This window comes from Gorilla gorilla, chromosome 15 (genome assembly GCF_029281585.2).
Source record: "Gorilla gorilla gorilla isolate KB3781 chromosome 15, NHGRI_mGorGor1-v2.1_pri, whole genome shotgun sequence".
In the NCBI taxonomy this organism is placed as follows: Eukaryota; Metazoa; Chordata; class Mammalia; order Primates; family Hominidae; genus Gorilla; species Gorilla gorilla.
Genome location: NC_073239.2, coordinates 80619278 through 80636782, shown reverse-complemented (window position 1 = coordinate 80636782; position 17505 = coordinate 80619278). Strand labels below are relative to the sequence as shown.

General features: G+C 43.1%; 1 protein-coding gene and 1 pseudogene across 1 annotated transcript in view; one reads left to right on the top strand and one right to left on the bottom strand.

Annotated features, from left to right (window-relative positions):
• Positions 1 to 421: 421 nt before the first annotated feature.
• Positions 422 to 7942, bottom strand: LOC101141718 (eukaryotic translation initiation factor 2 subunit 2-like; annotated as a pseudogene).
• A 313-nt stretch (positions 7943 to 8255) lies between these two features.
• The window catches only part of SGPP1 (sphingosine-1-phosphate phosphatase 1), a 44120-nt gene continuing 34870 nt past the window's right edge, over positions 8256 to 17505 (top strand). Inside the window, exon 1 of the mRNA XM_004055280.4 lies at positions 8256 to 9086. Within this exon, the coding sequence (XP_004055328.1) occupies positions 8403 to 9086 (684 nt within the window). The 5' untranslated portion in view covers positions 8256 to 8402. The remainder of the gene's footprint in view (positions 9087 to 17505) is intronic.

The window sequence follows — 17505 nt, the reverse complement described above, 5'->3', positions numbered from 1 at the left end:
TGGTGAATGTGCAGATGTGATTGGAGATTTCAAGACCTGGGAACTTAAAAAAAAAATATTTCGAACCAGTACGACATCTATATTTCCAATCATTGTTGGGGGGAAAAAGGCATCAATCAGATTTTTTTCACTGTTATAATAACTTTAATTTATCTTGCATTTTACAGAACTCTATGAACAATTTTAAAAAAGCACCTCCTTACCCCATAGCACGTTTCTCTGATAGTTGTTAAAGTAGGCAAGGAGTATGCCAACAGCTTGAGCATCAGCGTCTTGCAAGGATTTCAGACCAACCAACCACTCTCCAAACAACTGGGCAGCTTTTTTATCTTGTTTTTAATACAACGGTATATCCACTCTAATGGCAAACCTGTCCAGCCACGTCTCCACAACATGCTTTGCAAAGTCAGTGATTAGCAAATTAGTTAGCTTTGGCACAGAGCTGTGCTCGCTTGCCAGTGACAGCCTGGAAGCGGGTTTTGATACTGGCAACAGAACGTCTAGAATGACAAGTTTCGCACTGTAGGAAATAGAGTCGCGTGTCCTTCTGTAGGATTGTGTCTGGTGATTGGCATGTGTGACAAGTGACATATTCCTTGATATATCTTCTCAAGACATTTTCTCTATTTCTGTTGGAATCTTTTTTTGATTACAAGTTGATTATTACCATCTATAGAACCACTTGTACCCAATTCAGCCAACGAAAATGCAAGATGTTTGGGCTGACGACGTAATAGTTAATAGGTATCTGTAAAGCTGACAAAAGAAGTTTTCTGCCGGGCACGGTGGCTCACGTCTGTAATCCCAGCACTTTGGGAGGCCGAGGCGGGCAGATCACGAGGTCAGGAGATCAAGACCATCCTGGCTAACACGATGAAACCCCGTCTCTACTAAAAATACAAAAAATTAGCCGGGCTTAGTGGCGGGCGCCTGTAATCCCAGCTACTCGGGAGGCTGAGGCAGGAGAATGGTGTGAACCCGGGAGGCGGAGCTTGCAGTGAGCCGAGATCGCACCACTGCACTCCAGCCTGGGCGGCAGAGCCAGACTCCGTCTCAAAAAAATAAGGAAGTTTTCTTGGTTCCTACTTGTACGACCTGTGGAGGTTTCATGACAAATTTCCTTTTCTCCCCAGCAACCATATCTAGATTCTTTTCCGTCATGATGTTGAACACTCGATTCAGCAGCTCCTTATATGTGTAGTCTCTTTCTGAGCCTGCCCAAGCAGGGCCTGATTACCGAATGAGACACCATCATGATTTTTTCTGTCTTCATCTTCTAGAGCTTCATCTTTCTCTAGTATTTCATCCTCATCTGAGAACTTGATCTTCTTCTTTTTCTACTTTTTATTGCCAAGCATAATGTCAAGGTCATCCTCTGGTTCAGCTGATTCTCGAACATTACTTTCAATCTGAAGATCCTTTACACCTTCTTCAGCTTCATCAATATCAAATATCTTTTTAGTTTTTTTCTTCTTTTTCTTTTGATTAAAGAAGTTCAAGTCATCTGGATCATCAGGAGCATATTTTTTCCTACTGTCCTCTTCTTCAGCTTCCAAGTCTTTGTCCTCAGTTGGCTCTGGCTCCACTTCTTTTGTTTCTGAAGGCTGAGTTTCCTCTGTTTGGGTATCCCCTTCCTCACCTAACATAAAAGACGACTTCTCCTTTTTCTTCTGTCTCCCGAGTAGCTGGGATTACAGGCATGCGGCACCACGTCCGGCTAATTTTGTATTTTTAGTAGAGACGGGGATTTCTCCATGTTAGGCTGGTCTTGAACTCCCGACCTCAGGTGATCCGCCTGCCTCGGCCTCCCAAAGTGCTGGAATTACAGGTGTGAGCCGCCACGCCTGGCCCAATCATATTTTAAGAAGAAGAAAAGTAGGACTGAGAAGAGAATTGTTGACAAGGAAAGAGGAAAAAAGTCTTAGGGAGTAATTTTTAAAAAAAATATTACAGAGTTCGGTGAAAGGAAAACTGAGTATAAATGGTCTCTACGATAAGGAAGAATTCCACGGTCAGCTCAGCCTATGTGGGCTAGAAATAAAGTGGGTGATGGGCCATTTATTATCATTCATTTATTTTGTTCTAATTTTGCTTTTTGCCTGGGATACTTTTAGACCATTTCTGTGTAAGTTTCCCTTAGAATTTTACCTTGGGAGAAGGTGATTCAAACGTTGAGGTATAAAAACCTTAGAAGACAGAAAACTCGTTAACCATTAATGATAAAATTTTATTAATATACATCACACATTTTATTTATATTTGTGCTATCACAGAGATTTTTGAGAATTCAGAAGAAATCCTATTTTTGAGAAATATAATAAAACTAATCAAAGATGCAGGATAAAATCATTAGGTGTATATATAAAGAATTTAATTAACATAGGTTTAATTTTTCAAAAATAACATACTCATAATGAATATTTATTGATGCCCATAATGTACTGTTACTGATATCAACGTATCACAAATATTCTAGTAATAGCCGAGTACCATAGCTTGCACCTGTAATCCCAGCTACTTGGGAGGGTGAGGCAGGAGGATTGCTTGAGGCCAGGAGTTCAAGACCAGCCTGGGCAACATAGTGAGACCTGGTCCCTAAAAAAATAAAAATAAAAAAATTCTATAATGGGTCGGGCACGGTAGCTCATGCCTGTAATCCCAACACTTTGGGAGGCCAAGGTGGGTGGATCATGAGGTCAGGAGATCGAGACCATTCTGGCCAACACAGTGAAACCTCATCTGTACTAAAAATACAAAAATTAGCTGGGTGTGATGGCGCATGCCTGTAATCCCAGCTACTTGGGAAGCTGAGGCAGGAGAATCGGTTGAACCCAGGAGGTGGAGATTGCAGTGAGCCAAGATTGCACCACTGCACTCCAACCTGGTGACAGAGCAAGACTCTGTCTCAAAGAAAAAAAAAATTCTATAATGTTAACAATTTATGGCAAATAGTTTGCAATATATATACATTTTATCATTTAACAATAAAAAATTAAACTAGGTTCCAGATAGGCAAAAGAAAACAAGTTAATGGCAATAAATATTCAGTTTAAAATGAATATTATAATTTTAAGTAAAATAGTTGTGAATGTAAATTACTTAGAATGTATATTTCTAAAGATAAAGTTCTTTGACCTCATTGTAAAAGTAGCTGAATCAGATTTATCTCAATCCAATATAATAAAGTACAAACTTAATTTGCCTATGGAAGGTAAAATGTCCAAGGCTAAGACTGCATATTGTTTCCTTACTACTTTTATGAAAGTTCCATTAGAAATGACGGCAACATTTTACCTTTATAGAATATCTGTGTCAAAAAAATATTTTAGTAATGTATAAAATTAAACTCAGGGCTGGGCCAGGTGGCTCACACCTAAAATCCCAGTACTTTGGGAGGCCGAGGTGGGTGGATCATGAGGTCAGGAGTTCAAGACCAGCCTGGCCAACATGGTGAAACCCCGTCTCTGCTAAAAATACAAAAATTAGCCAGGCGTGGTGGCACATGCCTGTAATCCCAGCTACTCGGGAGGCTGAGGCAGGAGAATTGCTTGAACCCAGGAGGTAGAGGTTGCAGTGAGCCGAGATCACGCCACTGCACTCCAGCCTGGGCGAAAGAGCAAGACTCCATCTCATATAAAAATAAAGTCAAGTACAGAGAAGGATATAAGAAAATCAACATGTTAATTATGAAGCATGGATATAATACAGTTCTCATATCATACGATATCTTTATTTGGCTTTGCAGGAAAGACACTGAATCATACCCAGGTAGTATATCCCTACTTGGCAGCAATATTTTTTCTTCAAAAAAATGTTTATTCACATTCTGAGAGAATGCAGAAAATAAACAAAAATTTAAAAAATTAAAATTGTATGCTTTGTGATAAAAATACTTGCCATAGAATGTTTATATTTGAATCTTTTAACATAGTTAAATTTTTTTGTTTTCTTTTTACTTTTTTCTTTTTCTTAGAGGCAGGGTCTCACCACATTGCCCAGGCTGGTCTTGACCTCCTGGCCTCAAGCAATCCTCCTGCCTTGGCCTCCCAAAATTTTGGGATTACAAGCATGACCCATTGTGCCTGGCCTATAGTTAAACTTCTATTAAATTTTAAGATATTCTATTAGGAAAATTTCAGAGGGAATGTGGGTAGAAACCACCAAAACTACTGTTCTTTATACCATGGCTCTTTGGTATGTAGGTAAGACCTTGTCCCTCTCATTAACAATGATTTATTGCACCAGTGTCAGCTCCTTCACGTTTTGTCAGCTTGTATTATTTTTCCTGTTTAGTGCACTTATAGGTCAAATTTCCATTTCTCCATCACCTTTGTTCCCACTACTGTTAAAGGTGATATATCCCACAAAATACACCAGTGCTAAAGGACTCATAATGCAGCCATGGGATCTAATGATCACCTCTACTTTGTTTTACATACTTTCCTCTTCCTCTGCCATCTCTGGGATAAACAGACCCTAGAATAGGAAATTCCTCAGATGAATCTGAATAATTCCCTTGTAAACAAATTATTTTGACAGAAAAGCACATACACAATCCCTCAGCCTGATGCTGTTCTCCCCTTCTCTCTATAAACCAAGATGCTCCTTGTCTTCAAATGCCAACGAATCATCTGTTTCACAGAACCATTCATAGAGAACCCAATGACACCTCTCTGCTTACTCCACAGAGTGATTACTTTATGTCTCATTTTCCAGAGCTGTTTAGTATACCTGGCTTTACACCTTCTTTGAATATATTTGTATCTTTTTCTCATGTTTTCTCTCCTTCACCACATTGCTAATGCTTCAATATTAGATACAAGGGTTGGCCAGGCTCGGTGGCTCATGCCTGTAATCCCAGCACCTTGGGAGGCCAAGGCAGGCAGATCACGAGGTCAAGAGATTGAGACCATCCTGGCTAACACAGTGAAACCCTGTCTGTACTAAAAATACAAAAAATTAGCTGGGTGTGGTGGCAGACACCTGTAGTCCCAGCTACTCAGGAGGCTGAGGCAGGAGAATCGTTTGAACCCAGGAGGCAGAGGTTGCAGTGAGCTGAGATCACACCACCATGCTCCAGCCTGGTGACAGAGCAAGACTCCATCTCAAAAAAGAAAAAAAAAAAAAGAAATTAGACACAAGTTTGTTCTAACCAGGAACGGACTAATATTTGCCTGCAGTCCTATGAATTCAAATGAAACATTTTAATTTTTTCCTAGTTCCAAAATTTCATTCAAATCTATCCCCCCACTTCCAACCCCCCAGAACCAAGGTCCTAGTTCAGGCTGTCATTGTTTCTCACCTGATGACTGCAATAATCTTCTAATTATTTACCTAGCCTTCACTCTCTGACCTCTGACAATCGTCTTTGATTTCTTTCCCAGTTATCTTTCTAAAACAGTTCTGATGGTGTCACTCCCTAGCCTAAAAGCCTTCCATGGCTCCCACTGCCTACAAAATTAAATCCCTTTGGTATTCAAGGATTTACAACCTAATCCTATCCTCCCTTTGTAATCTCATTTCCAATCACCCTTGCTACTCTATGCTATATGCTATTGTTTTTTGGTTTTTTTTTCATTTTTAAATTTTTACTGTTTGAGACAAGGTCTTACTCTGCTGCTCAGGCTGGAGTGCAGTGGTACAATCGTAGCTCCCTGTAACCTCTAACTCCTGGGCTCAAGCAATCCTCCCACCTCAGCCTTAAAAGTAGCTAGGGCTACAGGCATGTGCCATCACACTCAGCTAATTTTTTTATTTTTCTTTATTTTTGAGACTGAGTCTAGCTCTATTGCCCAGGCTGGAGTGCAGAGGCACAATGTTGGCTCACTGCAACTGCCACCTCCCAGGTTCAAGCCATTCTCCTGCCTCAGCCTCCCGTGTACCTGGGATTACAGGCACCTGCCACCATGCCTGGCTAATTTTTGTATTTTTAGTAGAGATGGGGTTTCACCATGTTGGCCAGGCTGGTCTCAAACTCCTGACCTCAAGTGATCCACCAGCCTTGGCCTCCCAAAGTGCTGGGATTACAGGCATGAGCCACTGCACCAGGCCCCCACCTAATTTTTTAGAAAATATTTTTGTAGAGTCAGGGTCTTGCCATGTTGCCTAGGCTGGTGTCAAACTACTGACCTCAAGTGATCCTCCCACCTCAGCTTCCCAAAGTGCTGGGATCAAAGGAGTGAGCCACTGCACCTGGTCTCTATGGACTATTGTTTACCAAATACATTTTTGCATATCCCTATCTTCCTTCACTTTCTCTTCCTAAAATGGGCTTCTTCACCTATTCATATTTTGCTCTGTAAAACAATCCAGCTCTACAGGATCACCTCCTAACACCTTTCTTCCTGTTCCTAGTCAAACTTGTCCTCCTTTCTGAGGCATGCTGTTTATGTCTGTTTTACACTTGCCATCTTCTCTATACTCTAGAAGTAGTCCTTTCTTTATCTCCCCTAAACTGTGAACAACTTGAGAGCATGGGTGATGATTTATTCCTCTTTCTATGGCCACAGCCTAGCAAGTGGAGTGGGAGGAGGAGAGTACCTGTCCCTGCGAAATGAAAAAAAATTTTTTTTTTTTTTTGAGATAGGGTCTTACTCTGTTACCCAGGCTGGAATTGCAATGGCACAATCAGGGCTCACCGCAGCCTTGACCTCCCGGGCTTAAACAATCGTCCCGCCTCAGTCCCCCAGTTATCTGGGACTACAGGTGTGGGCCACCATGCCTGGTTAATTTTCTTTTTTTTTTTTTTTGAGACAGAGTTTCACTCTTGTTGCCCAGGCTGGAGTGCAATGGCGCGACCTTGGCTCACCGCAACTTCTGCCTCCCTGGTTCAAGCAATTCTCCTGCCTCAGCCTCCCGAGTAGCTGGGATTACAGGCATGCACCACCCCGCCCGGCTAATTTTGTATTTTTAGTAGAGACGGGGTTTCTCCATGTGGGTCAGGCCGGTCTTGAACTCCCGACCTCAGGTGATCCGCCCGCCTTGGCCTCCCAAAGTGTTGGGGTTACAGGCGTGAGCCACTGTGCCCAGCCCTGCCTAGCTAATTTTGTTCATTTTTTGTAGAGGTGGGATCTCCCTATGTTGCCCAGGCTGTTGTCAAACTCCTGGACTCAAGCCATCCTCCCTCCTCGACCTCCCAAAGTGCTGAGATTATAGGCATGAACTACCACGCCTGAAGGAAAGTATTTCTACTGTTTTAAGGGCATGGGACAATTTCAAGCCTGTTTCTTGGAAGTAGTTCACATTCTTTAATTACAGACATTCACCTGATCATGGCGGGTGTGGTGGCTCACGCCTGTAAACACAGCACTTTGAGAGGCCAAAGCAGGAGAATCACTTCAGCCCAGGAGTTGGAGACCAGCCTGGGCAATATAGCGAGACCCTGTCTCATCTCTCTCTCTCTAGGTATATATAAAAGACATTCACCTGACCTGAGGAGTTCAGAGACCTTATAAACTGCTCTAGCTAGAAGTCAAGTTGGTAACTTGTGAGACAGGGAAGTTAAGCGTCTAAATTAACGTTATCAAACTCAAAAATCTATATACTGCATTCACTCTCTACATTTATTCTGTGCAAGCCCTCTAGGTATTAGAATCTAGGAAAAGGAAATTTTACACTTAAGAACACCTGTGCTCCCTTAACATATACCAAAATATTTGATAAATGACACAGTATTTTGAATTTGTAGGTGGCTGGCTTTTCTTTTGCAGACCACACCTGTTAATATCACCTGGCCCTATCTTGGGATCTACATGTAGTCTTGTCACCATTGGTCAATTGGCACATGGTTTTCCGAACATCAGTCGCCTGGGACAGCTCTGTAATTACTTGTTAATTACTTGAGTCGAACGATTCCGAACTCATGGTAGTTGCTTCGCCTTCATTGATCATTCACCATTTGGTTCTGTGCCAGCAGGATGCCCGGCTGCTTGGTCACAGGCATTGCGCAAGCTGGCACCAGGATCGTGGCCTCTTTAAGTCAACTTCTGGCTGAGGGAATCCGGCGACACTAGCCCGCGGGGAAGAAGGGCTGAAGGTGGAGCAGGGGGACACGCCGCGTCCCACCAGACGTACGCCGCGACGCCTGCTGGTGGGTATTACCCGGGACCTCAAAGCGGCCGCCCGCCGATCCTCAGCGCCAAGCCGCGGCCGGATGCGCTCAGGGCGGACCCGCGCGGCCCGGCCCCTCAGGGAGCCCGGGTGGGGGCGGGGCGGGGCGGGGCGCGGCGCGCGCGGCGAGGGAGGGGCGCGCGCGGGGCGGGGGCGCGCGGCCTGTGGCGCCGTCACCCGGCAGACTCCGGAGGGTAGAGCGGTGTGCCGGTTCCGCTGCCGCTGGCCAGGAGCGCGGGGACAGTTCGGGGCTGCGCCGGAGGCCGGCCCGCCTTCCCGGGGGTTCCGTTATCATGTCGCTGAGGCAGCGCCTGGCCCAGCTGGTTGGCCGTCTGCAGGACCCGCAGAAAGTGGCCCGTTTCCAGCGGCTGTGCGGGGTGGAAGCGCCGCCGCGCCGCTCAGCAGACCGGAGGGAGGATGAGAAGGCGGAGGCGCCTCTCGCCGGAGACCCTCGACTGCGAGGGCGGCAGCCAGGGGCGCCTGGAGGCCCCCAGCCGCCCGGGAGCGACCGCAATCAGTGCCCGGCCAAGCCGGACGGCGGCGGCGCCCCCAACGGCGTGCGGAACGGGCTGGCGGCCGAGCTGGGCCCGGCCTCGCCGCGGCGCGCGGGCGCCCTGCGCCGCAACTCGCTAACGGGCGAGGAGGGCCAGCTGGCCCGCGTGAGCAACTGGCCGCTCTACTGCCTGTTCTGCTTCGGCACGGAGCTGGGCAACGAACTCTTCTACATCCTGTTCTTCCCCTTCTGGATCTGGAACCTGGACCCTCTGGTGGGCCGGAGGCTCGTGGTCATCTGGGTGCTGGTCATGTACCTGGGCCAGTGCACCAAGGACATCATCCGCTGGCCGCGGCCCGCCTCGCCGCCCGTGGTCAAGTTGGAGGTCTTCTACAACTCTGAGTACAGCATGCCCTCCACCCATGCCATGTCCGGCACCGCCATCCCCATTTCTATGGTCCTCCTCACCTATGGCCGCTGGCAGGTAAGGTTCCTTCTCGTCCTGTTCAGCCTGGGGGAGTTCAAAGAACTCGGAGTTCTCTTTGCTCTCTGCATTTATTTTAATTCGACCGTTCCCCTCCAAAGCCTCTCTTTCCACAGGTTTTCACAATACTCGCAAACAGGCCCTTTCTGGGTTTTGAAAAATTAAGTGATTGGGGGAAACTGGATACTTAGCCGTTGAATTCTATTTTAATATTAAATTCCAATTTAATACCTTAGAACCCAAAGGACACACTTTTCCTAGAGTAATACATTGTCATTGGGCTTTGGCTGAGTTTTTTAAACGGCTTTAATTCTTGGAATGCACAGTGGAAGTGAATTTTTTAAATAATCGATGTGTAAACTGAGACCCAGTTTCACCGTAGTATATGGTGCCTTCCCTAAAACTGTTTCGGAAAGAGGTAAAGTCATTAGCTTTACCGTGAGACAGTGTTTACAAAACCTTAGTGTAATTCCAAAACAAACATGCTAGTTCCAAGCAATGAAGTAATCGATTTTCATCGAAATTCCCTTTATGGAAGTTAATGGAGCACAGTGTGAGTTCTGTTTTTAAGGGGTGTGGTTGCTACTTTGCTGATAAAGTTTGATTATCTTCTGGATCACTAATCTGTAGTATCTAACAGTTGTTGAGCTACAACTGTAATACTATAGTGTTATTGCCTCATTAACTCTAAAAATGCATGGTTTAAAAGTTATTCTTAAAGATAGGGCTCTTGATCAGACTAGTGGGTTTATAAAAATGGCAAATATGACAGCAGGGTCAGCCTGACAATCAGGAAAAGTTTTTTTTTTTTTTTTTTTTAACCCTCTGAAAACTGCCAAGGGAAGAGTTTTTAATGGTAATCGTTTTTATTTTGCTTACTTCTTTTGGCCTTCCAATGTTTAGCTGTCTTTGAATTGTAAGATTTGTTAATCCTGCAGACCAGTCCCTTATTTTAAGAATAAAGTGCGTAATTATGGAGATTCTAAGGAAACAAACTTCCTCTATTTTTTCCCCCTTTACTTCACAAAATCATTTTACATTGAGAAATACACATTCTGTGTAAAACTCCATTATGATAAGCTTACTTATTCCACATTAAATTTCAGTGTAGATAAAATTTCGTCCCCATGGATACTTCTGTGTAGTGCATCTCTCTTACAGTACCTGGAAAATACGCATTGTGCATAGTGAGAATGGCAGAATTAGGAGGAAAGAGTACCATGGGAAGTTTTTTTCTGTTTAACCAAAGGAGCTATACGGTGATGTTCAGATTGTGAAGCAGTGCCTGTTTTGCGTAATAGATAAATATCTCGAAGTTTTCATTTAATCTAAATATTTCCGAATTTAAGATTTTCAGTGAGCTGTGTTTGGCCTGGTGATGTTAGCTGATGATGTTTCTCTTATTTTCATGAGACTTTTAGGATTCTGTAACAATAGATCCTTTTATGATGCCTTCTCAGTGAGTAGCTATTTTGTATGCTATTAGTATTAGCAGTCAAAGTAAGAGAAAATAGCTATTTTTGCTCTTTATTTGTTCTGGACACATACTAACTGGAAGTCTGAAAACAGTACTGCTGAATCGTTTATGGGATATTGATATTCTAACATTTCAGGGTTATTTGAATTATCAGAATAAGCTTAGATTTAGTTTTTAAACAACCTGGTATATTTAATTCAAAGTTTAAGAAATTTGCGTATCATAGAATTTTAGACTTTGAAGTAGACTGGATGTTAGAAATCACTTAGTTTCAAACTGTCATTTTACAGATGTGCAAACTGACCAGTTACATTAAAATTAATCTTGTAATGCTTTAAATTTCTTATTTTACATTTTTCACTCTAAATTTGCATAATTTTTCGGTTAGTTGTTCTGAAAGAAAGCCTCCTGACGGAGTCTCGCTCTGTTGCCCAGGCTGGAGTGCAGTGGTGCAGTCTCGGCTCACTGCAACCTCCGCCTCCCAGGTTCAAGCAATTCTCTGCCTCAGCCTCCCGAGTAGCTGGGATTACAGGCGCCCACCACCACACCAGCTAATTTTTTAAGGATTTTTAGTAGAGACGTGGTTTCACCGTTTTGGCCAAGCTGGTCTTGAACTCTTGACCTCAGGCGATTCACCCATCTCGGCCTCCCAAAGTGCTGGGATTACAGGCGTGAGCCACCGCGCCTGGCCTAAGCCTCCTTTATATGAAAGTTCTGTGTTTATAAATGTTTGACTGTAATAATCCAGTACAAAAAACAAGATGGCTTTTTAACCTTTTTCCTTTTTTTTTCCCTAAGAGTCGGGGTCTCACTATATTGCCTAGGCTGGTCTCGAACTCGTGGGCTCAAGTTATCCTCCCTCCTTGGTCTCCCAAGTGCCAGCTTTTCCTTTTCTTTCTTTCTTTCTTTTTTTTTTTTTTTTTTAAGACGGAGTCTCGCTCTGTCGCCCAGGCTGGAGTGCTGTGGCGCAATCTCGGCTCTCTGCAAGCTCCGCCTCCCGGGTTCACGCCATTCTCCTGCCTCAGCCTCCCTAGTAGCGGGGACTACAGGCGCCCGCCGCTACACCCGGCTAATTTTTTTGTATTTTTTAGTAGAGACGGGGTTTCACTGTGGTAGCCAGGATGGTCTCAATCTCCTGACCTTGTGATCCCCCCGCCTCGGCCTCCCAGAGTGCTGGCATTACAGGCGTGAGCCACCGCGCCTGGCCTCCTTTTCCTTTTTTTTTTTTTTTTTTTAAAGATGCTTGTTATCTATTGAAAACAAAAGTACCTTCCTTTGCTTCAGCTGTTTGGGTCCTCTACTCTGTGAATTAGTATTGTACTGCATTGGAGGCTTATATAGAAAGCCTTTCCCCTAGAAACTGGGGGAAGAATTAAATAATGAAAGCCTGGTGTTTTTCTAGTAAGTTTTGGTTGGCAGTCTTACCTATCTGCTGTGCCTCAGCTGCTTATTTGGGACAGGTATGGTTACTTATATATGCCTAGAGTGCTGAAACATCTCTTGAAACTGAGTTCTATACCTTTCCTTTGTCTTGGCTTTACTACTTCACTACTACCTACTACTTAATGTTTCTGCCCTCATTGAAATTTGCTCAAGATTCACCACCCAGAGCATTTTAAATTAATCCTTTCTGTTTCATTATTCCTCACCTATACTTAAAATGACAGTATATGGCCAGGTGTAGTGGTTCATCCCTGTAATCCTAGCACTTTGGGAGGCTGAGGCGGAAGGATCTCTTGAGCCCAGGAGTTGGAGACCAGCCTGGGCAATATAGCGAGACCCTGTCTCTGCGAAAAAAAATCAAAAATCAGCTGGGCATGGTGGCACATGCCTGTAGTTCTAGCTACTAGGGAGGCTGAGGTGGGAGCATCACTTGAGCCTGGGAGGTTGAGGCTGCAGTGAGCTGTGATTGCACCACTGCACTTCAGCCTAGATGACAGGGCAAGACCCTATCTCAAAAAAAAAAGACAGTGTACAAACTCGGGGGTTGTTTAAAAATGCAGATTTCTACATTTCCCAGGGTAAGTTTCCCAGAGATTCTGACCCATTAGATAAGTGAGGAGTTAGTTGTATTTCTTCAAGATTGCTGTCTCAGCTTCTTTGAAATTCCAGTCTTTGAATTTTTTTTTTTTTTTTTTTTTTTTGAGACGAAATCTCTCTTTGTCACCCAGGCTGGAGTGTGGTGGTGTGATCTTGTCTCACTGCAAACTCTGCCTCCCCGGTTCAAGCGATTCTCCTGCCTCAGCCTCCTCAGTAGCTGGGACTACAGGCGCATACCACCACCCCTGGCTAATGTTTGTATTTTTAGTAGAGACGGGGTTTCACCATGTTGGCCAGGATGGTCTCGATCTCTTGACCTCGTGATCCACTCCCCTCAGCCTCCCAAAGTGCTGGGATTACAGACGTGAGTCACTGCACCCTGCCTGAATTTTTTTAAGGTACATTATGAGACAAAGGAGAGATTGGAATAGTATAGCTCCAAGTAGTTACTTAAAGAGTTTTGTATATATATTTTATGGTGATGGAGGATAGAAAATGTTATGACCTTTTCCCAAGGATTAAATAACTTGAGATCCATTGCCTAGGATAATGGTTATTGCTCTCGTATTATTCATTGGAATTTTTTGTAGCCTGAATTGGGAAAAAAAATTAAGAAATAAGGAGCATCTGATATAGACAATAAATAGTCCTTTGAAGAATAAGATAAACAATATGACATTCCTTTTCCATTTATGTTTGCATATTCTTTTCAAAAATAAAATTTCTTAATTTTTAAAGCTTTGTTTGACTTGAATTAATTTAATTTTTAAATAATATGGAATGTAATCAGTTTTAACTGTATGCTTTATTTAATTAGAAGGTTTTAGATTAATTTTTTTTTTTTTGAGACAGGGTCTTACTCTGTCGCTCAGACTGGAGTGCAGTGGCACGATTCCGGCTCACTGCAGCCTCGACCTCCCAGGCTTAAGTGATCCTCCCACCTCAGCCTCCCAAGTAGCTGGGACCACAGGCACACACTACCATCAGCTAATTTTGTTTGTTTGTTTGTTTGTTTGTTTGTTATAGAGACGGGGTTTTGCCATGTTGCTTAGGCTGGTCTTGAACTCCTGGGCTCAAGTGATCCTCCCACCTCGGCCTCCCAAAGTGCTGGTATTACAGGCGTCAGCCACCTTGCCCTGCTAAAAATTAGCTGTAGCACTTACTTTATAGACAACTCATTGCCAACTAGTCTTTCATTTTATGTGCTTTTACTACTTTTTATTGTAATAAATTATGTTTTATAATATATTAATAATGTTACAGCATTGTTAATATTTTTATTTTTTATTTTTTATTTTTTGAGATGGAGTCTCACTCTGTTGCCCAGGCTGGAGTGCAGTGGTGTGATATTGGCTCACTGCAACCTCTGCCTCCTGGGTTCAAGCAGTTCTCCTGCTTCAGCCTCCTGAGTAGCTGGGATTACAGGCACGCACCACCACGCCCGGCTAATTTTTTTGTATTTTTTTTTTTTTTCAGTAGAGACAGGGTTTCACCATGTTGGTCAGGCTAGCCTCTAACTCCTGACCTTGTGATCTGCCCACCTTGGACTCCTAAAGTGTTGGGATTACAGGCATGAGCCACTGCGCCCAGCTGTTAATATATATTTTTAAGCACTTACTATGAATCAGACATTGTTTGAAATGTCTTTTATCTCATTTACTCTTCTATAATACCCCAATGTTCCTATTACTAGCATGGGTTTACAGATGAGGAAACTGAGGTTCAGGGAGGTTATATTATATAACTTAAGCAAAGTAACCTAGCCAGTAAGTGTCAGGGGCTCAGACTGACTCAGCAGCTTATATAGAAAATTCATTTTAAATCACACTTTGTGTGTGATTTTTAAGGTATGCTTGCAGTAATATTATTTTTGAAATATATTATTGTATTCTTAAAATACGAGAATAGCTTTTATATACCTTGAGAAGATAATTTGTGTTTGTGTTTGTACATACATATGCAACATCCACAAATATTTGTGTTTTAAACATGTATGAAGATGTTGACTGAAATCAAATGCTGATTTGTCACCTAATATAAATAAAAAATTTGATAAACATAGAGCTTTGGAAAAGAAAGACACATAAGAATATTCTGTCAAAATGTTGTTTACTGTAAATAATAGAAGAAGATATCTGTGAGGTCATGAAAAGATAAATGGAAGAAAGGCAAAAAGTAAGAGTTACAAAAGTAGGTCACAGTAAAGACCAGAGGAGGCTGCAAGATCCAAGAAAAATTGATCACTATGGTAATTCTGGAAAGAAACACAGTTTATTAAAAAATTGAATTGGTTTGCCTCTTTTTTATGGAGCACGATACTTGTGTTTGAAATTCACGTTTTCCTGAGTTTACAAGTGCTTATTACTAATTCCTTTTTTTTTTTTTCTGGATACAAAGTCTTGTTCTTGTCACCAGGCTGGAGTGCAGTGGCATGATCATGGCTCACTACAACCTCCGCCTCCTGTGTTCAAGTGATTCTTCTACCTCAGCCTCCTGAGTAGCTGGGATGACAGGTGTGCGCCACCACACCCGGCTAATTTTGTATTTTTTTTGAGATGGCGTCTTGCTCTGTTGCCCAGCCTGGAGTGCAGTGGCACGATCTTGGCTCACCCACCACCATGCCTGTCTCTACTAAAAATACAGAAATTAGGCTGGGTGCTGTGGCTCACGCCTGTAATCCCAGCACTTTTGAAGGCCGAGACAAACGGATCGCCTCAGGTCAGGAGTTCAAGACCAGCCTGACCAATATGGTGAAACCCCGTCTCTATTAAAAATACAAAAATTAGCTGGGTGTGGTGGCAGGTGCCTGTAGTCCCAACTACTTGGGAGGCTGAGACAGGAGAATTGCTTGAACCTGGGAGGCAGAGGTTGCTTGAACCCTGCTGACAGAACAAGACTCTGTCTCAAAAAAAGAAACATGAAGAGAAGAGTACATTTCTTTCTCTGTCCCACAGCTTCTAGGGTCTTTTTTTCTGAAGGATTCAGTGTTAGACATTTCTTGTTTAGCTTCCCAGAGGTAGTCTCTACTTTTGCAGACATACATTTGTATAGTTGTTTGTTTGTTTTGAGACGGAGTTTTGCTCTTGTTGCCCAGGCTGGAGTGCAGTGCAATGGCGCGACCTTGGCTCACCGCAACCTCCGGCTCCCAGGTTCAAGTGATTCTCCTGCCTCAGCCTCCCAACTAGCTGGGATTACAGGCGTCCACCATCACGCCTGGCTAATTTTTTTAATTTTTAGTAGAAATTGGGTTTCAGCGTTTTGGCCAGCGTGGTCTTGAACTCTTGACCTCAGGTGATCCACCCGCCTCGACCTCCCAAAGTGCTGGGATTACAGGCATGAGCCACCGCACCCGGCCTATATAGTTTATTATTCATACACAAGGTAACGTACTGTACTGTTCTGGATCTTGCTTTTATCACTTAGTAATATATTGCGAAGACCTTCCTTCCCCTCCCTCCCTCTCTTTCTTCCTTCCTTCCATCCATCCATCCTTCTTTTCCTTTTTCTCTTTCCTTCCCATCCTTCCTTCCTTTCTATTTCTTCTTTTTTTCTTACCATTTTTGTTTTTACATAGGTTTCACCATGTTGCCAAGGTTGGTCTCAATCTCCTGGGCTCAAATGATCCTCCTGCCTCAGCCTACCAAAGTGCTGGGATTACAGGCATGAGCCACCATGCCCAGCATGTTTTTTGTTTTTTGTTTTTTGTTTGTTTGTTTGTTTTTGTTTTGTTTTGTTTTTGAGATGCAGGCTCCCTCTGTCGCCCGGCTGGAGTGCAGTGGCGCCATCTTTGCTCACTGCAACCTCCGCCTCCCGGGTTCAAGCAGTTCTCCTGCCCCAGCCTCCCGAATAGCTGGGATTACTGGCACCTACCACCATGCCCAGCTAATTTTTTTTTTTTTTTTTTTTCAGTAGAGATGGGGTTTCACCATGTTGGACAGGCTGGTCTCGAATTCCTGACCTTTGGTGATCCGCCCGCCTCTGCCTCCCAATGTTCTGGGATTACAGGCATGAGCCACCGTGCCTGGCCTTCTTTTTTTTTTTTTAAGTCCAACAATTAATGAATACTAATTATGTGTCTATGATTTTTAAAAATGCCTTACATAAATTAATTATATATAGAGAGAGAGAAGGAGAGAGGCAAACAGAAGGAGAGAGAAAATGCTGTCTAATTTTTTTCACATTTGCATGCTGTTCCAATATATTAATATGACATAATTTAATAAGTTGACTGTTTCTATACATTTATTTATTTATTTATTTTCCCAGCGCTCCCCTCAAGAAATATTCCAATACCTTTAGTTTTCCAATCGTTTGCTAGTGTAATGACACAGTGACTGTTTACTGGAACACATTACTATGTCAAAGAATATAGGCATTTAAATTTTAACAGATAACGTAAAATTGCCTGTCATAAAGATTGTACTAATTTACATTCCTCCTGGAAATGTATGAGAGTATCTGGTTTCCTGTGCTCTCAGTGTTGCAGTACGTTATCAAATTTATTGATCTTCCTCAAAATAATTTTTCTTAAATTTAAAAAAAATAATTTTTATGTGGCCAGGCGTGGTGGCTCACACCTGTAATCATAGCACTTTGGGAGGCTGAGGTGGGCGGATCAGCCGAGGTCAGACATGGAGAAGCCCTGTCTCTACTAAAAATACAAAAATTAGCCGGGTGTGGTGACAAGCACCTGTAATCCCAGCTACTCGGGAGCTGAGGCAGGAGAATCGCTTGAACCTGGGAGGCGTAGGTTGCAGTGAGCCAAGATCATGCCACTGCACTCCAGCTTGGATGACAGGAGCTAAACTCCATGTCAAAAAAAAAAAAAAATATATATATATGTATATACATATATATGAATTTTTACTATCCTAATTTTACAGATGACAAAGTAATTTTAAC